Below are 17149 nucleotides of genomic sequence, written 5' to 3'. Positions count from 1 at the left end.
GATGAAGCAGTTAAAAGGAGTCAACAGAGTTGGAGAAAAGTGTCAGTTGGGAGCAAAACAAAGGTAAGAGTTGTCCTTTCCTTTCATATAGTTCCTTTTCTGTTGTAATACTAATACCATGATTTGTTACATTTTTACCACATGTATGTGCGTATTATAGGCAGTGGAGCTAACAGTCAAGCCTTCCCCAGGTGCCCACTTAAAACTGTCACTATCCACTGAGTTACCAACCCTTGCTTAACATTTTCAGTTGTGAATCAAAGCATTTGATATTTTTCTTCTTCACTGACCTTAATCTGAGTCTCGGTGGGAGTCGGAGCCAGGAAAGGTGGCTGTCCGACCAGCATTTCAAACAGGATCACTCCTACACTCCACCAGTCACACAGCTGGGTATACCCTGAACACAAGATGAAAATTATAACATCATTATTATAATTATTTATAAACATTCAGCAAAATGTAGCCTTGTGAGTATTTATAGATACATGAGGTTTGTAATAATTGCTTGTTAAATAGAAACACATCACTTCTAAGTTGCATAATATAACCAGGTCAAAACTCTAACCAGGGTATATACAGAAAATCTGACATTAAATTTAATACTTTTTCAAAACTCTTGTTATACATTTTGAGACCCTTTCCCATCATCCATTTTTAACCCATTACATAAGCAACACAGCTACGTAATGTTTTAAACTGGTTGTAATTTAAAATTGTGACAACAGAAAAGAAAATGCTGGAAGTCTTTTAATTGCAGTATGCAAATTAAGCTTTCTTGGTGCATTTTGAAATTATTCTGTCAGGAAGAAAGACTTTGGTTTAACACCCTAAGATAGCTGACGAAGGAAAGTCTATTTTATTTACATAAATGGACTAAATCCAGTAGTACTACAGGCTCTGATTACTTATTTACAACTTTTGTATTGCAGTTAAAACTACAAAACCAGACAGCTTACATTTAGGTTTTGAAGAAAAATGACAAGGTACTATTGACATTGCAGGATGCCTGTAACAATATTTTATTTGGATTTTGATGCAGGATGTGTCAATGATCACTTTATTGTTGCGGCTGATAAGCTATAACTCACTACAGTTGACTTAAATTAATTTTAATGATCTATTTACATAATTCTCAATGCTTTGAATTCTCCCGGCATACCAGCTTACCAAGCTAAAATAGAATATAAGGAAGGTGTTTAAAAACTGTCCAATTCAAACATGATTTATATTTCTCTGTATGGCTGTTGGTTCTGTGAAATTGAAACCTCACAGTCTCGCGTTTATGACTTTTTAATACTTTTTTTAAAAAGCCTCTATTTTCGCTAAATTGATACTTTTAAAGACCATGCAGACACCCTGCTAACACACAAAAAAATGTATACCAAGAAAAGATGATGCAAGAAGTCACAATAAGGGCTACCCTAAATACATGCTAACATTTGAACTCATCATCCTCTAGTTCTTGTATGCGATTAGTTTATCCCTTCTAAAGGCTGCAGTATTTCCATTCTACTTTTGGTATATAGAAGTCAAAATAAAGGTCTTTCAGTTGACAGAAGCTGTGCTGCTCTATCTGCTTTGACGTCCACCATACTCTCACCCTTGCGCAGCAGAACCTCTGGTGCGATGTAGTTTGGTGTTCCCACCAGGGAGTGAGCGAGGCAGCGCTGGTGCTGCCTGTTTGCATGCTGCTCCAGCGTCATCAGCCGATCACCACAGCGACAGTTTGACACGTCGTCCCAGAAGTCACTGGGCTCCATGCTGTCCTGTCTGACGTGACTCCCTGGAGACCAAAGGGGAAAATTATCTTAGGAGAAAGCTAGGAACATTATTCTATTTTTGTGTGGTGTATGATTGCATGCATACAAGTTACACGTCTAAACTAACCAATGCTATCCCCACCGAGTCTCTTAGATCCCGTCTTTGTACATCTGTATCTTTAGATATTTCAGGCATTAAGTGTTGAAGTTCAGCATTATGACCTTCAGCTTAAACTTGTCTCACCTTTCTGGTAGTACTTTGAGTTGTGCGTCCAGCGGAAACCCGTGCACAAACCAAAGTCTGTGAGTTTGATGTGTCCGTCCAGGTCGATGAGGATGTTGTCTGGCTTGATGTCTCGGTGGATGAAGCCCATCTTGTGGACACTCTCGATGGCCAGCGTCAGCTCAGCGATGTAGAAACGAGCCAGTGGTTCAGGAAAGACGCCCATCCTGATGAGTAGGCTCATCATGTCTCCTCCGGGGATGTAGTCCATGACGAAGTAGAGGCTATCACGGTCCTGGAAGGAGTAGTAGAGACGAACCACCCACTCATTGTCTGCCTCCGCCAGGATGTCACGCTCTGCTTTCACATGAGCGACCTGCATCAAGAAAAGAACTCAGTTAGCTACTTTGAGGCAAATCCTAGTAAACTAAATGAGTGTTTATGACAGTCTAACTAGAGACTTTTTGTGTCATCACCTGGTTGCGGTTGAGGACGTCTTTCTTGCGCAGAGTTTTCATGGCGTAAAGTGCCCCAGTGTCCACTTTACGTGTTAGGCACACTTCACCAAAAGCACCGATGCCCAGAGTCTTGATTTTGACAAACATGGATTTGTCCATTTTGGCACGGCGGAGCCTGTTGTAGTTTGATTCCTTCTGGTTCAGCATCTTCCTCATCTGCTCCTGCTCTGCTTCTGATAGGCCAGCCTGTGGAGGAAAAAATAACAAGAAGATGACAATAAACTCTTTCAAATCAGTCTCAGACAAAACTCAAAAACAAGTTAATGTGGCATGACCTGAACCCTGCCACCCTGACTTGTTTTGTAGTCAAATTGAGCTAATTATTTTGTCTGGGATTAGCTGTGGTATGTTTTCTCTTCTTAAAAAATGCCTTTTAACCACTTCAAAGTAGGTCAGAAGGCCAAAAGGCCAAAGTTATGACTCAAGACAAGCCCATACAAACACAAGAGTGAACTCACTGACTCCTTGTTTGAGGACAAAGGTCTTTCTGTCTGAAACAAAGTCCTGGAGGAGAAATGTCTGCATGACAAGCTCCAGAGCGTCATTTACAACCTATTATCTTTGTCATCTCTGATACAAGAACATCCCTAGAGCTAAAAAAAATGACTCCTGAATATTTTCTGAAGCATGTCGCTGGGTTCTTTTTCCAACTGCTGGTTTAAACATTTTTACTGAAACATGATGAAAATCAAATTCAGGACACTGAAAACTTGGTTGAAGCTGAATTATTCCTATGGTGAACAATTAGCTGTTATTAGTAATTCAACTGTTGTCAAGTGTTTTGCTCATGCTGCATTAATGTTGGTCGACTTCAATGTGTCAAGTGTCTTGAGATGACATTTGTGATGAATTGCTGCAATAAGACTGACTGATTAAGCCAAATGTTTTCTCAGCTGGCCCAGTAAATTTAACAATACTTCCTTATCTGAGAAGTATCACATATTTTAACTTGAACTGGAGTGTTCTGTTGACAATGTCTCCCTCAGAGAAAAGCCTTCTATCTCAGGGGACTATCTTGTTAAATACGGATTATATTTAGGGATTGAAAAAGGCTGAAAAATTTGTGTCAACTTTCTGCTTCTAGGAAATATGTTGCTACTTGCATAATAGTGGACATTACATAACCAGAGTTCAAGACAAAGTAAACATACCAGACATGTTTTCCACTATATCTCAAGCATTTCATGCATTTTAAGGTCTTCTTTATTTTCCCTAAAGTGCACTAAATATAAAAGCAGACTAGATTACTCAAACTTTAAATCATCCTTTATAGAGTATTTTTTTATAACTTTTAGGATACACTACTTTAAGAGAAATAAAAGAAAAGAAAAAAGAGAAATGGGCTAAATCATAGTAAACATGCAAAAATATTTTACATTAAAAGGTGTAATGTGCAGCTTTTATTTCACTGAAGTGCCAGCAGTCATGAAAAAAATCAATATTACATAAAATGTCAGTATTCCCATCATAACAATATTACATCAAGCGCTTTAAAAGTGAGTTAAACTCTTCAAACACGGATGCGTATATTATTATTACCTCCAAATTGAAAAATGCTACTAAGCTCTGGGAGTAAGAAAAGTGAAGGAAAATAAGAAAATAAGAAAATAAGGAATTTTTTTTTGTTTGACACTCCTGGGGTCTTGTCATCTCCCTCGTTCCTTGCTCCTTGGCTATCTTAACATGAGCGACAGAGAGGGAAGTAGGAACAGGGCAATAGGGGAAAATATTGCACTGCATCTCTTGTATGATGTCAGGACTCTATAACAGGAGTTGATGAAATCCAGCTTTCATCACTTACTCACACTTAGCTTGCGCTGTAAGGCTAAAGCAATGTTTTTTTTAAGATGGAGCTGCATTGTCAGACATGGATGAGCTAGTATTTATGAAAAATGACAGAATATTTGATAATTGGTTAATTTAAATATTTCTGTCAGATTTTCAGATTCAACAATCTTTTATTTTATGGTTTGCTGCTTTTCTTCGTCATATATGATGATAGAAAGTATATTTGGGTTCAAGACTGCTGGAAAAATGTAGCCATTGAAAGACAAAAAATTGGTTTATAGAAAATTTTAGAAAGCATATCTCTCATTTTATAGACTTAATTCATTTGTTTAATCAAAGGGGACAATAAGCAATGGTTGAAGCCCCTTTAAAAAGTGAGATACAATGATGATGCATATCTCAGTCAATAGTATTCACAAAAAGAGCATGTGTGGGTTACTTGCATTTCTTCGAGACATTTAAAAAGAGACAGAGACATTTATTCATTGATTTAAATGGGATCTTAAACACATAATGGACAGATGAGAAACTTCTAGGCATGGCTTAAATCTGTCCTAATCTTTTCGCGTACTAATTTCAAGTAAAAGATCTGGATTTAAAGTGCACAATAATAGATACCGGCATTCTTGTAGCTGATGGTTTGTTTGCATTTGTAGGTCATAGAAAGTTGTTATTATACATTTCTGTTGATTTCATTGCAAATTTAAGACTCCCTAGTGTGTGTTTTAAGGACCTAAAATCCAGGGCTCTGTCTAATCAATACTTTCTGTTTATTATTTCTAAGATAAACAGTATTGGTAATAAGAGAACAGAGACGGTAGCTTTATAAGAGTCTGTGTTACCTTTGACATCTCTTGTTCCAGCTGAAGTCTGCGGTTCAGTTTCTGCTGGTACGTTTTCATCACGTTCTCAATGTGCTGCTCCATGTAGAACTTAAAAGCAAAAGGTGAGTAGGTTTTGATGCGGGACTCTCTCTTCTCCTCGTCTCGTCCATTCTTCCTCACCGGCACAGGTGACGTCTGGATCTGCTTCTTGTCTTTCACTGCTTTTTCTCCTTTTCCCATCTTTGTCTTCTCTTTCACCTGCTGGCTCTCCTCACCTTTTCCGCTCCCTCCACTGCCGCTGTGAGTGTTTCTAGCTGCAGAGGTGTTCATGTCTGGTCCTCCACACATGGCTCCTGCTCCTTCCAGGGCTCCTGGCTCACCTCCTGTCCCAGACATGAGTAGGTTTTTGGGGTAGGGCGGAGGTGGGCAGCGTGGCTCCTGAGCTGGTTCCAGTGGATAGGTCTCTTCAGGCATGTAGCCCAGAGGCTCGGCTGCTTCCTGGGCCTGAGCTGTCATCCACCCTGGGTGGCAAGGCCCCACAGCAGTCTTTGGCTCGGGTCTCATCACACGGATGCTCTTCACCGGCTGCTGTATAGGCGGAGATGTCACAGCTGTGATGGTGTTTGGGGGGCCCATGGAGGGGTCCTGTTTTCCAGCTGTAGGAGGAGCAGACATTGCAGGTCGGACACCATTTGGCCCCGCAGAGCGACTATTGAAGGAGTTGGTCCTGCTGGGGACCCGTACTTCTCCTCTAAATGGGCCCTGAGGCTGGGGCTGCCTGGCTGGAGGGGCTCCATCTGGACCTGGAGGCCCTGCCCAGTGATGCTCATACAAGTCCAGGTTTAGACTTGCCCTGGATGGAGTCATCAAGCCCTGCGGCATATCAGAGAAGTCAGGGCCCAAAGCTGTGACTCCACCAGGGGAGCGGGACATCATGTGGACCTGGTGGGAGGTGGGGCTGGCCTGGCGTGGGTGGGAATGAGGGGGTAGGTACAGGTTTGGGGGATATCCTCCTCCTCCTGGACCATTCTGACCCATGGCTCCTTTACCCTGCATGTTGACGTAGTTGTCCGGTGGCGCCATTGGTGGCGGAGCCATCTTGTTCTGGAAAGAGGCTGTCCTCTTGACTCCGTAACCTGCAGGCTCCATCATGTGTGGCCTGGCATGACTGTAGTCATAGTGTGGACCAGGAACAGGGCCCCCTGGTGGCTGAGGCTGCAGCTGCAGAGGTTGACCAGGGACGTTGTAGCTCATCATGGGGCCGTGCTGCTCCATACCACCCGGGTAGCCTTTTTGCGGGGCCCCTGGAGGGTACATGTTGTTGGCCTGGTTGCTCTGTGGGGCCATTACTGCGGGATAGGTGCCCATACTGGGGGGTCGGCCCATCGGGTTTCCCATAGCAGGGCCTTGTGCTGCACCTGATGGGGGCATCATGTAATTCATCACAGGAGCAGCACCCATGTAGGGCCTGGGCATCTCCCCCTCAGGGCCATATCCTGCTGCCCCTTCATACATGGGGGCCCCCATCTGGTGGTACGGAGGCATTGCACCCGCCTCCCCTGATGCCTCTAACGCAGGGCGGTGGTCCATTGAGTTTGGCATGCCGGCTTTACCTGGAAAGACAAGGAAAATGATTGGTCATTAGACAACTGACCCTTTGATTGCTCTTGTGCCACAAGAGGAAGACTAACAGTAGCAGAAATATCTGCATCTACCCAAGCATGCTCTGCCCATGAAGTCTAGTTTGTCCGACTACAGTTAGTGCACCGTACCATGCTCAGGCACTGTAAACTTCCTTGGCCCATGCCCGCATGGAAATGGGCTTCATCACACAATACCCAAATATGGATGTACAGTAAATGTTGTATTCATACCTGGTGAAGTCTGCTTGATGACACGGACGATGAGCTCATTGCGAGGATCAAGGTAACCCATTTTGCTGATGTACTCTAAGGCTGCTTCAATGTTCCTGCTCCCCGTCTGCTTCAGCGCCCTCACGGCCATCTCCTGTGAACAGGCAGGATGAGCAGAGCTTTTAAACCAATGTGTCTTTGAAGCACTCAGTTTCAGTTAAAAAATATGGGAAACAAACCACTCTGTAGTTTACCCAAAAGATGAAGGTTTTAAGATACCTCATGTTCTCTTATAATACAAGACAACAAACACAGCAACATTGCCAGAGTAGTGTCTACAACTGGAACTTAAATCTGGATCTGTTTAAGCAAAGAAAAAGCAAACAAGACCAAAAATCCAGTAAAACATTCAGTACAATCTGACAACACACACACAACTAAGAAGGTAATCTTGAAGGCACACAGCTGCAGAGATCCACGCTCAATCACACAAAACAAGCAGGCAGTCGCTGTCCAAACTGAAGACAAATTGCTTTAAATGTGCCCATAAAAACATGCATGTAAAAAATTTGGCCCAGTAGGTGCTCAAACACCTGCATCCTCTCCACTTGAGGTCTCATACCAGGGACTTCCCGAGTCTGTTTCAACACACAAAAACACACAGAGACATAACAAAAAATGAGGGCATGAGACTTTAATCTTTAGAGGTGGACACATTCTTATATCAGGGAGAGGTTTAGGTTTACTGCATTTTTATGATTGTTTTACTTCTAGTTAAATGAGCATAATTCAGTTCAAATTACTACAAATATATATGTATATATATGTATGAAAACGTCAAAAATGACTTAGCTGAGGTAATTATCATTCCATGGTATGATAATTTGTAAAGGGTGAAATTATTTCCCATAAATGAATCAGTAGTTAAAGCGCTGGAGCAGGGTGTGGTGCTGTTTAAACCTCAGGGGCACAAACAGACAAGCTTCAAGAGGAATAATCAGTGCATGCTCAATTTAACTGACTATATTAGTGGCTTTTACAAGTCTTAGCCAGTTTAACACATATTTTTAAATCTTATTAACACTGTACAACAATTTTTCCAATGGAAAAATAAAGTATTTAACATTTCTAATACATCACTTCTTCATGACTTTCTCTGTTGGGGTCATTCTCTCCCCCAACATGAACAAGGAGATTGACTTTCTTTAACTTGTTTTTAATTCATGTGTTCATGCCTGTGTGAATTAGAGCTCAGTATCCCTTTGGATCATCTTTCAGCTATCGTCCACATGTCATTTGTATGTTTTCTTGTGTCTCTAGTAGGGATGCACAATAATATCTGTATATTAGTAATGGTAGATATGGAAATTTCTCCTGAAATTTACAACCAATATTTTGTAAATGAAAATCAGCCTTTATCAGCTGTAAATATTGGTGAACAATATTATTCTTTATTTATCATCATTTCTTACACTTTGAAGTCTGTTTTGAGGGCTGAAATTTGTTGATCCTCAAACGTGAAATCAAGTGTTTTGATGGCTGAAGTTTTTGGTCTGAACTACATTTAAATATATAGGCCTTGATATTGGTATGAGCTGGAATTAATTTGCAAATATTGGCATATTAGTTATCATCAAAAATCCTATATTGTCCATCCCCAGTCTCCATTTAAATGAAGTTAGTTTTTACTTTTTTTTTTAAACTGTGTTATTCATTCATGGTTCAATTCAATTGAACAGTTGTTAATTATGGTAACAAGTCCTAAAAGGTTTAATATCCAGGGGCCTCATTTATAAAGCTTGCTTACACACAAAACGAGGCTTGAAAATGCATGCAAGGGTTGTGATTTATTTTTAAAAAAAAACAAACAAAAAAAAACACTTGGCGGGAGAATGTGCGCACTGGTACGTCAACTTTGATCCTTGCGCACGAACATTTTGGAGACGGGGGAAACTTGCGGCGCAGATGGTGAGGTGGTGAATTGAAGCCAGTTTCATCTCATACATTTAATGTCATCACATATCAGACTTAAAGACCCGCGTAATCATAAACACTCAAGTCTGCAGTCTTCTAGATGTGTTCCTTTAGTGAGCCATTAGGCCTACTACTGTATGCAGTGTTTATATATCATACTTTCATCTTCAAATGATATAGAGCGGTGATAGCACTGATTGATTAGTATAAATTGCGACAAGGTGTGTAACAATCAGTCTAATTGCTGAGTAAGCATATAAATAGTGCGGTGACACTTGTGCAAAATGCTGCACAATGGATGCGCTGGCACTGCTGGAAGATCACACAAATGGTAGGATCAGGAGAGAGACTTTAGGGACCACGAAGATTTCCTGGCCCATGATGATGACTGGCTAATAAGCTGATTTAGATTCCCTAGAGCAGTGGTCTTGGATCTATGTGCTGAACTGGGCCCAGTGTTAGACAGAACCACCTGCCGGAACTGTGCCATCCCGGAGCATATACAGGTGCTGACCACTCTGGGGTTTCTGGCAACCGGCTCCTACCAGCGGGAATTAGCCGACAGGTATGTGTTTGATATGATTAACAATATATAAATTTACATTTTCTGTCTAAAGCCCCTTTTGGGTATGATATCATACAGTTAAATTCTGTCCTTAGGTCTGGGATATCGCAGCCATCCCTCAGCACAACAATGCCAGCCATTCTGGATGGCGTTATAAACATGACCAGTTGATACATCGAGTTTCCTTACACTGTGGATGGACAGGCCAACATTAACATAAGGCAATGTGCAGCATTGTCCGGTTTCCCAAATGTAATCAGTGCAATTGACTGCACTCACGTTGCTATAAGGACTCAGAGTGAAAATGAATTTGTCTATGTGAACCAAAAAAAAAAATTGGGGATACAATCGATGTACATATTATTTGTACCTCAAACATGGTTTTGACAAATTTAGCGGCATGGTGGCCTCGGTCAACAAATGACTCATTCATCCTGATGCACAGCAGTGTAGGGAACAGATTGCAGATCACTCTGTGGCACTCGCACTATTTACAGCAGTGACGATGTGCTGCCACTCACTTGTTTTTCTTTTATTAGTGATGCCACTACTGTGACCACCAAATAAAATAATTTTTCTGGCCTCCACCTTACCCACAAGCTCCTCTATTTCGGTCTCCGTGAAATTCCTTTTCCTTGTCGTCTCTGCCATGATTGAGCGTAAAATGCCGTCAATCAGCAGGCTTATTCATATGCAAAAACATTTCTGAGGTACTTTGCATTGACCATTCATGGTAAAATGTGTGTGTGTAGAGGGCGGGATGTGAGATGAATCCACCTGCGCAATCTTCCAGGTGGACTGTGATTTATAAAGGGAAAAGTGCTTGCGTACGTACGGTTTTATAAATCAGATTATTTTTTGGCGCACGCCATTTTCAGCTTTTGGGCGCATGTACACTTTTAGTATGAATCCTACGCAATGTTTTATAAATGAGGTCCCAGCTTTTTTCTCTCTAGTTACACCACGTTCTTTAAGGCTCTATTCAAACTCATAAATATCTCATTGTTTCTAATTCATCTGACCTTTTCATCCATTACACAACAGCAAAATCACTCCAGTCTTCTGATCAGTATCTACTGGTACAAACTGGCTTTGTTTTTTTTGTCTAGGGACTATCTCATCTGGTCTGGGAACACCTTGGGATCCCCCAGAAGGATTTGGAAAGAGAAGGATGTTTGGGTTGATTTGCTTAACCTGCTACCTCCGTGACCTGACCCCAGATAATGGATGAATGGATAAATATTTGTTTGGCTTCTATCTCTAAAGCTCCTAGATCAACCCATGCTGTTTTCTAATATACCATATAAATTGACTTGACAGGACTATTATGAACAAAGCACAGTTAAATTGTTGAAAGAGTAGCCCTTGCTATTTTCTTGCCTTGTGCTTTTCAAATATCATTGTCTTGCTTTTCACTAATTTTACTCTCATGTTGTGGTTTCAGCTTGCCTCATGCTTAGACGGATCTATTTTGGGATATAGAGGTGAGTGGAGGTGACTGCACTTATATGTTACACAAATGGCTCATGCTGATATCAAGTCTTCTTTCGGAAGTCAAGGAGAGATCTGTGTTACCTTGTTAGAACATGTGCAACAATAAATCTACACCACAAAAATATGAGACTCTAGTTTTACAGTCATCATCAAATGTTGGGCAGTCATCTGTAGATCCCCATCCAATGTTCATCCATTCATGAGGAACTTCTTTAGTTTGTTTGAACACCAAAAACACTTTATTTCCACATCTAAGAGAGTATATTTGTTTTTGTTCACCTGAATTTAAAGTTACTGTGTAGCTAAGAAGCTTCCATAAAGTCTCCTGACTGCATTCTTCCAAATATTCATGTAACATGTCATATGCTTTTATTATTTGCCTTGTGGCTCGTCTCCCTCCTCTATCATACCCACAGGTGGGGCATGGAGAGCTCATCTCAGGCTCCAACAGGTGGGTCACTGTAAAAGCCCAGAGGTATTTAGGTCACCGATGTAAAAAAAAAAAAAAAAAAAAAGTTGGTTAACCACTTTGGCATTTTCCATTCATTGGCCGCTGTGTAATTTATGATCGAGACCAAGAGCAAAAATGTGAAGAGGAGGACACACAGAGCATTCTTGTTAGGTTTACATTTTATTAAAGAACGCCAATCATTCCTCCAATGAGACTGTTGAGAGGGAGATCTTGGAGACTGAGGCTTCTCTGTTTAAATTTATTCAACAACCAGATCCTCAAGAAGCAATATAACTAAACTTAGACAGCAGCGAGACACAATAACCAACAGTGTGCCTGATTGAGTGTTTATAATGTGCATATTTAAAGATAGATGAGACAGCTTCACACTCTTGAGGCCAATGTGTCTGTTAAGTGAAATACTGTTTCATACAGAAAAATGGTACAACTCCCTTTATGATGCATGAAACTGCGCTAAGGGTGTTCTACTCAAAACATTTACATGTTAAGGCTGTCAAAATACCCAAATTTAAAACTTTAACACCAATCCATCCATCCAGTATCAGTACTGCTCATCCCACTTGGGGTTGCTGGAGGGCTGGAGTTGATTACAAAACATTGGGCAAGAAGTGGGGTACACATGACACTGGCTGCTAGTCCAACACTGGGCAGACATGTAGAGAGGGACCAATAAGACAAGCAGTCATACTCCAACTCACATCTATAGGCAATTTAGAGTCACCAACTAGGCTAACTAGCATGTCTTTTCTTTGCCTTTATGAGGAGGCAAACGTAACTGGAGAAAAACCTGCACAAGCATGGGGACAACATGTAAACTCAGATAGGCTCTTGTTGTGAAGTGACAGCGCTAACCACTGCCCCACAACGCAGCCCAACTTCTATGTGACATAGTAAAATCAACTAATATCGAAAACTGTTTCAATAACCTACCATTATACATAGAAATCAAATTCACCAAATACTGGGAAATTTCTTGTTTCAAAGATCAAAAATATCCAGCAGACTCTTGCACACTGTCTGAAACCCATAATCATCTTACAAACACAGAATAGACTGGCCAAACAAGCTCTGACGTGGGCTGTGTCACTCATTCAAACGTTGAGGGTTCTCACAATACCAGGATTTTGATATGACACTGGTAAAAATCAAATAATAAATACCTGCTGATGCCACAGCTACGTAAATGGAAACCTAGAAACCCAATGCCTTGTATTATATTATCTTATTTGTAGTTACCAGAAATGATCAGTAAATTCTTGTACACAGTTTAAATTGCACAAACACATTTGTCATTTTTCTGTACAAAATGAAGCCGTCACATCTGTGGGATTTAAACCAGTGATTCTTGACTGATCTAGCTGCAAGACCCAGGACTAGATCCTTCTACAAAATTGTGACCCAAAATCCAAAAGTTTCCATCCATCCATACATTTTCTATACTGCTTATGCCGCTAGGGGTCGCAGGGGGGCTGGAGCCTATCCCAGCTGTCATTGGGCGAGAGGTGGGACACACCCTGGACTGATTCAATCACAGGGCTGACATATAGAGACAGACAACATATAGAGACAGACAACCAGGCACACTCACACCTACAGCCAATTCAGAGTCACCAATTAATCTTAAGTGTTCATGTACAGTTCTGTGCAGAACTTTTTGGTGTACTTGGACCAAAATTGGGGCTGGATGAAGGATTGGAACAACCCTAATAGTATTCTGGATGCCCTTACATACACTATTGAATTGAATAAATTGAATTCAATTGAATTTCCCTGCGGGAATAAATAAAGTTATTGTGTTGTATTGTATTGTACTATTACCAGGGGCATGGGTAACTAATCTGTTGAAAAAATAAAGTCTACACCTTTAGATGCAATAAGGGGTGGATGTGGCAAGTAAGCACAGCCTAAGGTACTGCCAGGGTAGGTAGTAGGGTTGTCACGAGCCCTGGTCGTGCTGTGAATGTCCCAAGGGCCCAATGACCACCAGAAGTCTACAGGCATATTACCAGGGATGAAAAGGCCTGGAGAGAAGAGCAGCTGAGCAACACGTATGTGTCAACATGTGTTGAGCTTGACTCTGGCCACTCCCACCCTCCTCTCCAGACCTGGGTTGTGGCACCACAGACCTGTTGTGAATCCTTAGCACCCTTTATGCCTAAAACTCATGCACAGGACTGTGTCTGCTTAGAGCCTCTGTACATTACACATTTTTGCCACTGGCCTTTTCCAGGCACACCTTTGTGACAAACAAAAACAGCTCTGCAGCCCACATTCAGGTCCAGACCCACCAGTTGAGAACCACTGGCATGGACTGTGTGCAGGAGATTGTGGGCATTATTAACAGATTAAAAACTCCACTATGAACCTTTAAACTTTTCTTAAATAAAAGATTATTTTACATTTATTTCATAGAATAAAGACATTTAAGGTGAAAATGATCACACCTATAAATCACAAATCACACAGAAAATAGATAAATACTTTAAAATCTTAGGAGAATAATTTTTCCATATAATAAGGCCTTTAACTTCTAAAATGTTCAGTCTTTTTGTTATGAAAATAAGCATGTAAACAAACAAAGCTGTGTAGCGTAACATAAACACAACAGAGTCCAGCTTTCCCTCTTTGACTGAGGGACCCACACCTAGATGAGGAAATCCCCTCAAATGGTAAATGACCTCACTGCAGAGACATTTTAACTCAGACTTCTGCCCTGCCCTGCTGCTCTGACAGAGATGCCATTCAGCTACAAATACCAGGACACCCCTGCTGGTCAAATGCAGGAACTGCAGTCATAAAGGAAATTCTGTCATTCAATGCTCGGACTGTCATTCATTTGAGTCTTTTAAGAAACCTCAAATAAATTTTTCATGTTTAGCTGATTTCTAGAGTGACTTCACATGAATAAAATTATGTGATAATGACTGAAATCTGAGTCCTATAAAGTCTAAAACATGTAGTTTAAATTTAATAATAAAAAAACATAAAAACTGATGCTCCACCGTTTTTAAAAACAAATATTTGTTATTCAAGGAAAACTGTGATGGTCTCTGTGCTCATTCTCCCTAAAAAGACCATTAAACCTGCAGCACATTCAGATCGCTGCTGCCAACTTCAAGTTTTATTCAACAGGAGTGCTTGGAACTCTGATCAGGCTCCAGTTTATGTGCTTTGAGCGATAATTCTCCGCTATGAACTAGGCATGCACGTTATTGGATTTTTGCCGATAGCCAATAAGCCGATTTTTACAGATTCATTTTAGCCGATAACGATATCGATATTTAAATAGGTTTAACATAACTAAAAATTCAGTCATTTGAACAAAATTTGATGAAAAAAGAAGCAAACTTTTTTTAAAAAACACAAGTTTAAAGGATGAGAATGAATAAAGAAAAATATCTCAACTTACATTGGTCTGTTGGTCCCGCCTAAAACTCCTAAAATTTATTAGTAAATATGGCCAAATTTTACAGTTGATATATGTTGATCTGCACGGCCAAAATATCGGATGTAAACATCAGCAAAAAATTTTATATCTGCCAATACAGATATCTGGCTGATAATGTCGTGCATCCCTTCTATGAACTGCTTTATCTCTCTCCTCACTGGGCTCTGTATAGTTAATGCAGCATGCAGTTAATGCAGAAGAAAATCCCTGATAGTGTTCTTGTAATATTGTGGTCACAAGCAAGGGATGGATGAGAGTCTCATGAGCCGTATCACATTCACAAGAATATTGACCTTTAACCTCCAAAATTGCAGTTAACCCTTGAGTCAGGTTGAATATTTGTGTAATATTTGAAGAAAAATCATTGAAGTCTTCTTGGAATATCTCTTTCAGAAGAATGTCCTGTATCAACAAACATACAGACACCTAGACAACCAGAAAACAGCACCCCTGACCTCTTCTGCTGTCATTGTGGAGGCATGAAGGTGGCAGGATTGTTTCTTATTAAAAAGCAAACACTTCACATGAACTGAAAAAATAAATCAGCAAAGAGATGACAGGGCAGCTTAGGGATTGTACTTTCCCTAAAACTATCAGAAACAAAAAGTTAGGCAAAGGTGTAGGTAGCTTCAAACAAGACAAATACTACCTGTAGCTCTTCGATATGAGAAATTAAATCTAAAATATGATACTTGTAAAGATCAAATCATACCAATCCCTGTTTTGATGCAACAGCAACTAAATTTAAATGCACATCTGTAGTTTTAATAAACTTTAGTTACTTTTGGATGCTTACCGCAATCATTTAAACAGTAAAGATCACCAAAAAAGGGACCTTTAGGGTTTGCGTTTTATTTTAACATAAAAGAATTTTAATATCATCTTCAAACAATCTGAAATATAAGAACAGGGGGCACAGATGGCGTAGTGGTTCAGCCTTGCCTCATGTGAGCGGGCTGCCGTGGTTAAAGTCCAGCCTGTAGCTCCTTTTAGGCTTGTCCCCTCCTCCCACTCTCTCATCCCTGTTCCTGTCCTCCTCTCTTAAGTAAAGGTATAAAAAGCACCAAAAATATCTGGAAAAACAGAAAGAAATGTATGAATGGCCTAAAAATAATTTTAAAAATCTAAGCATCCATTTGTGTCGTTTCTTTCTGCAGTTTCTCAGACAAACTGACCCGATTTGTTTTTAGGGAGGAAACTGAATCAAACGAACGATTTGAAAGAAAGAACATACAGAAACTGTGGGCACAGTCAACTCTGAAAGCCAGGAAATGCCAAGGCCTCACACTCTCTCTGTACTGTATTGTGTGTCTGTCACACTGTGTATTAAAGGTAAAACTACACAACTGCACGCAGTCTTTTTTCATCCTTTGCTGTCGTACGTAAACATAATATATAACAACGACCCTGAGCCTCGGCCTGACCATACACACTCACACACTCTACTGTTTATACTCTGTTTCCTGTGTGTGTAGTTGTGTGTGTAGCTGTGTGTGTTACATTCCTGTGTAGCGAGTAGAGAGAGCGTTCTGGCGACCAGAGCCGCCCAGTAATGTCACATTGTGTCCTCTCTGTCTCTCAGTGTTTTAAATTCCTCTGCCTCCCTTCAGTTTCCATATGGGTTCCTTTAAAAAAAAAAGTTCTACATTCCTAACACTCTTTAATTTCATTAAAGAAGCAAAAATGTGATGTGTATTTGATAACTTTTCAAGTATTTTTACTGAAAGTAATAAAAAATATATAAACGAGTAAACATCATCGGCAAGAAAACTTAAGTCATAAAGAAAGTAAAGAAAGTAGACGGCTGGATTTAGACATGAGACTTCTCATCTGAGTATATTCATCAAAAAGTATACAATGGATAAGCTAATAAAGTTTGGTAGCAATAGCAGGAGTTCAGCTCTCACAAAGAATGCTTCTGTAACATCAGGAGGAAAATCATGAAACGAAAAAAATAAAAAGCTTTAATAAATATGATACCCAGAAATGTAACAGGCGCTTTTAGCAGCAGAAATCTTGACAATCAATCAAGTGTCATGTGAACTGACACAATATTCATGGATAAGAGTGATGTCACATTTTATATATTTTTTTAATACTTCAAAACGTTTTCAGCAACAAATTCTTTTCACAACAAAATATACGGCTGCATTTAAAAGGATCAGGATATCATGAAAAAGTTTTTTTTTAACATGATTTTATTCAGAAAGCAAAACTTTCACATATTCTA

General features: G+C 40.2%; 1 protein-coding gene across 1 annotated transcript in view; it reads right to left on the bottom strand.

Annotated features, from left to right (window-relative positions):
* The window catches only part of lats2 (large tumor suppressor kinase 2), a 59078-nt gene that overhangs the window by 9405 nt on the left and 32524 nt on the right, over positions 1-17149 (bottom strand). The window contains exons 3-8 of the mRNA XM_041806287.1: positions 6988-7120; positions 5132-6726; positions 2460-2687; positions 2005-2359; positions 1601-1783; positions 291-397 (exon numbers count right to left, since the gene is read on the bottom strand). Of these exons, the coding sequence (XP_041662221.1) occupies positions 291-397; positions 1601-1783; positions 2005-2359; positions 2460-2687; positions 5132-6726; positions 6988-7120 (2601 nt within the window). The remainder of the gene's footprint in view (positions 1-290; positions 398-1600; positions 1784-2004; positions 2360-2459; positions 2688-5131; positions 6727-6987; positions 7121-17149) is intronic.

This window comes from Cheilinus undulatus, linkage group 15, assembly GCF_018320785.1.
Source record: "Cheilinus undulatus linkage group 15, ASM1832078v1, whole genome shotgun sequence".
Classification (NCBI taxonomy): domain Eukaryota; kingdom Metazoa; phylum Chordata; class Actinopteri; order Labriformes; family Labridae; genus Cheilinus; species Cheilinus undulatus.
The sequence above is the reverse complement of the archived record's forward strand: the minus strand, read 5'-3'. Positions and strand labels throughout refer to the sequence as shown.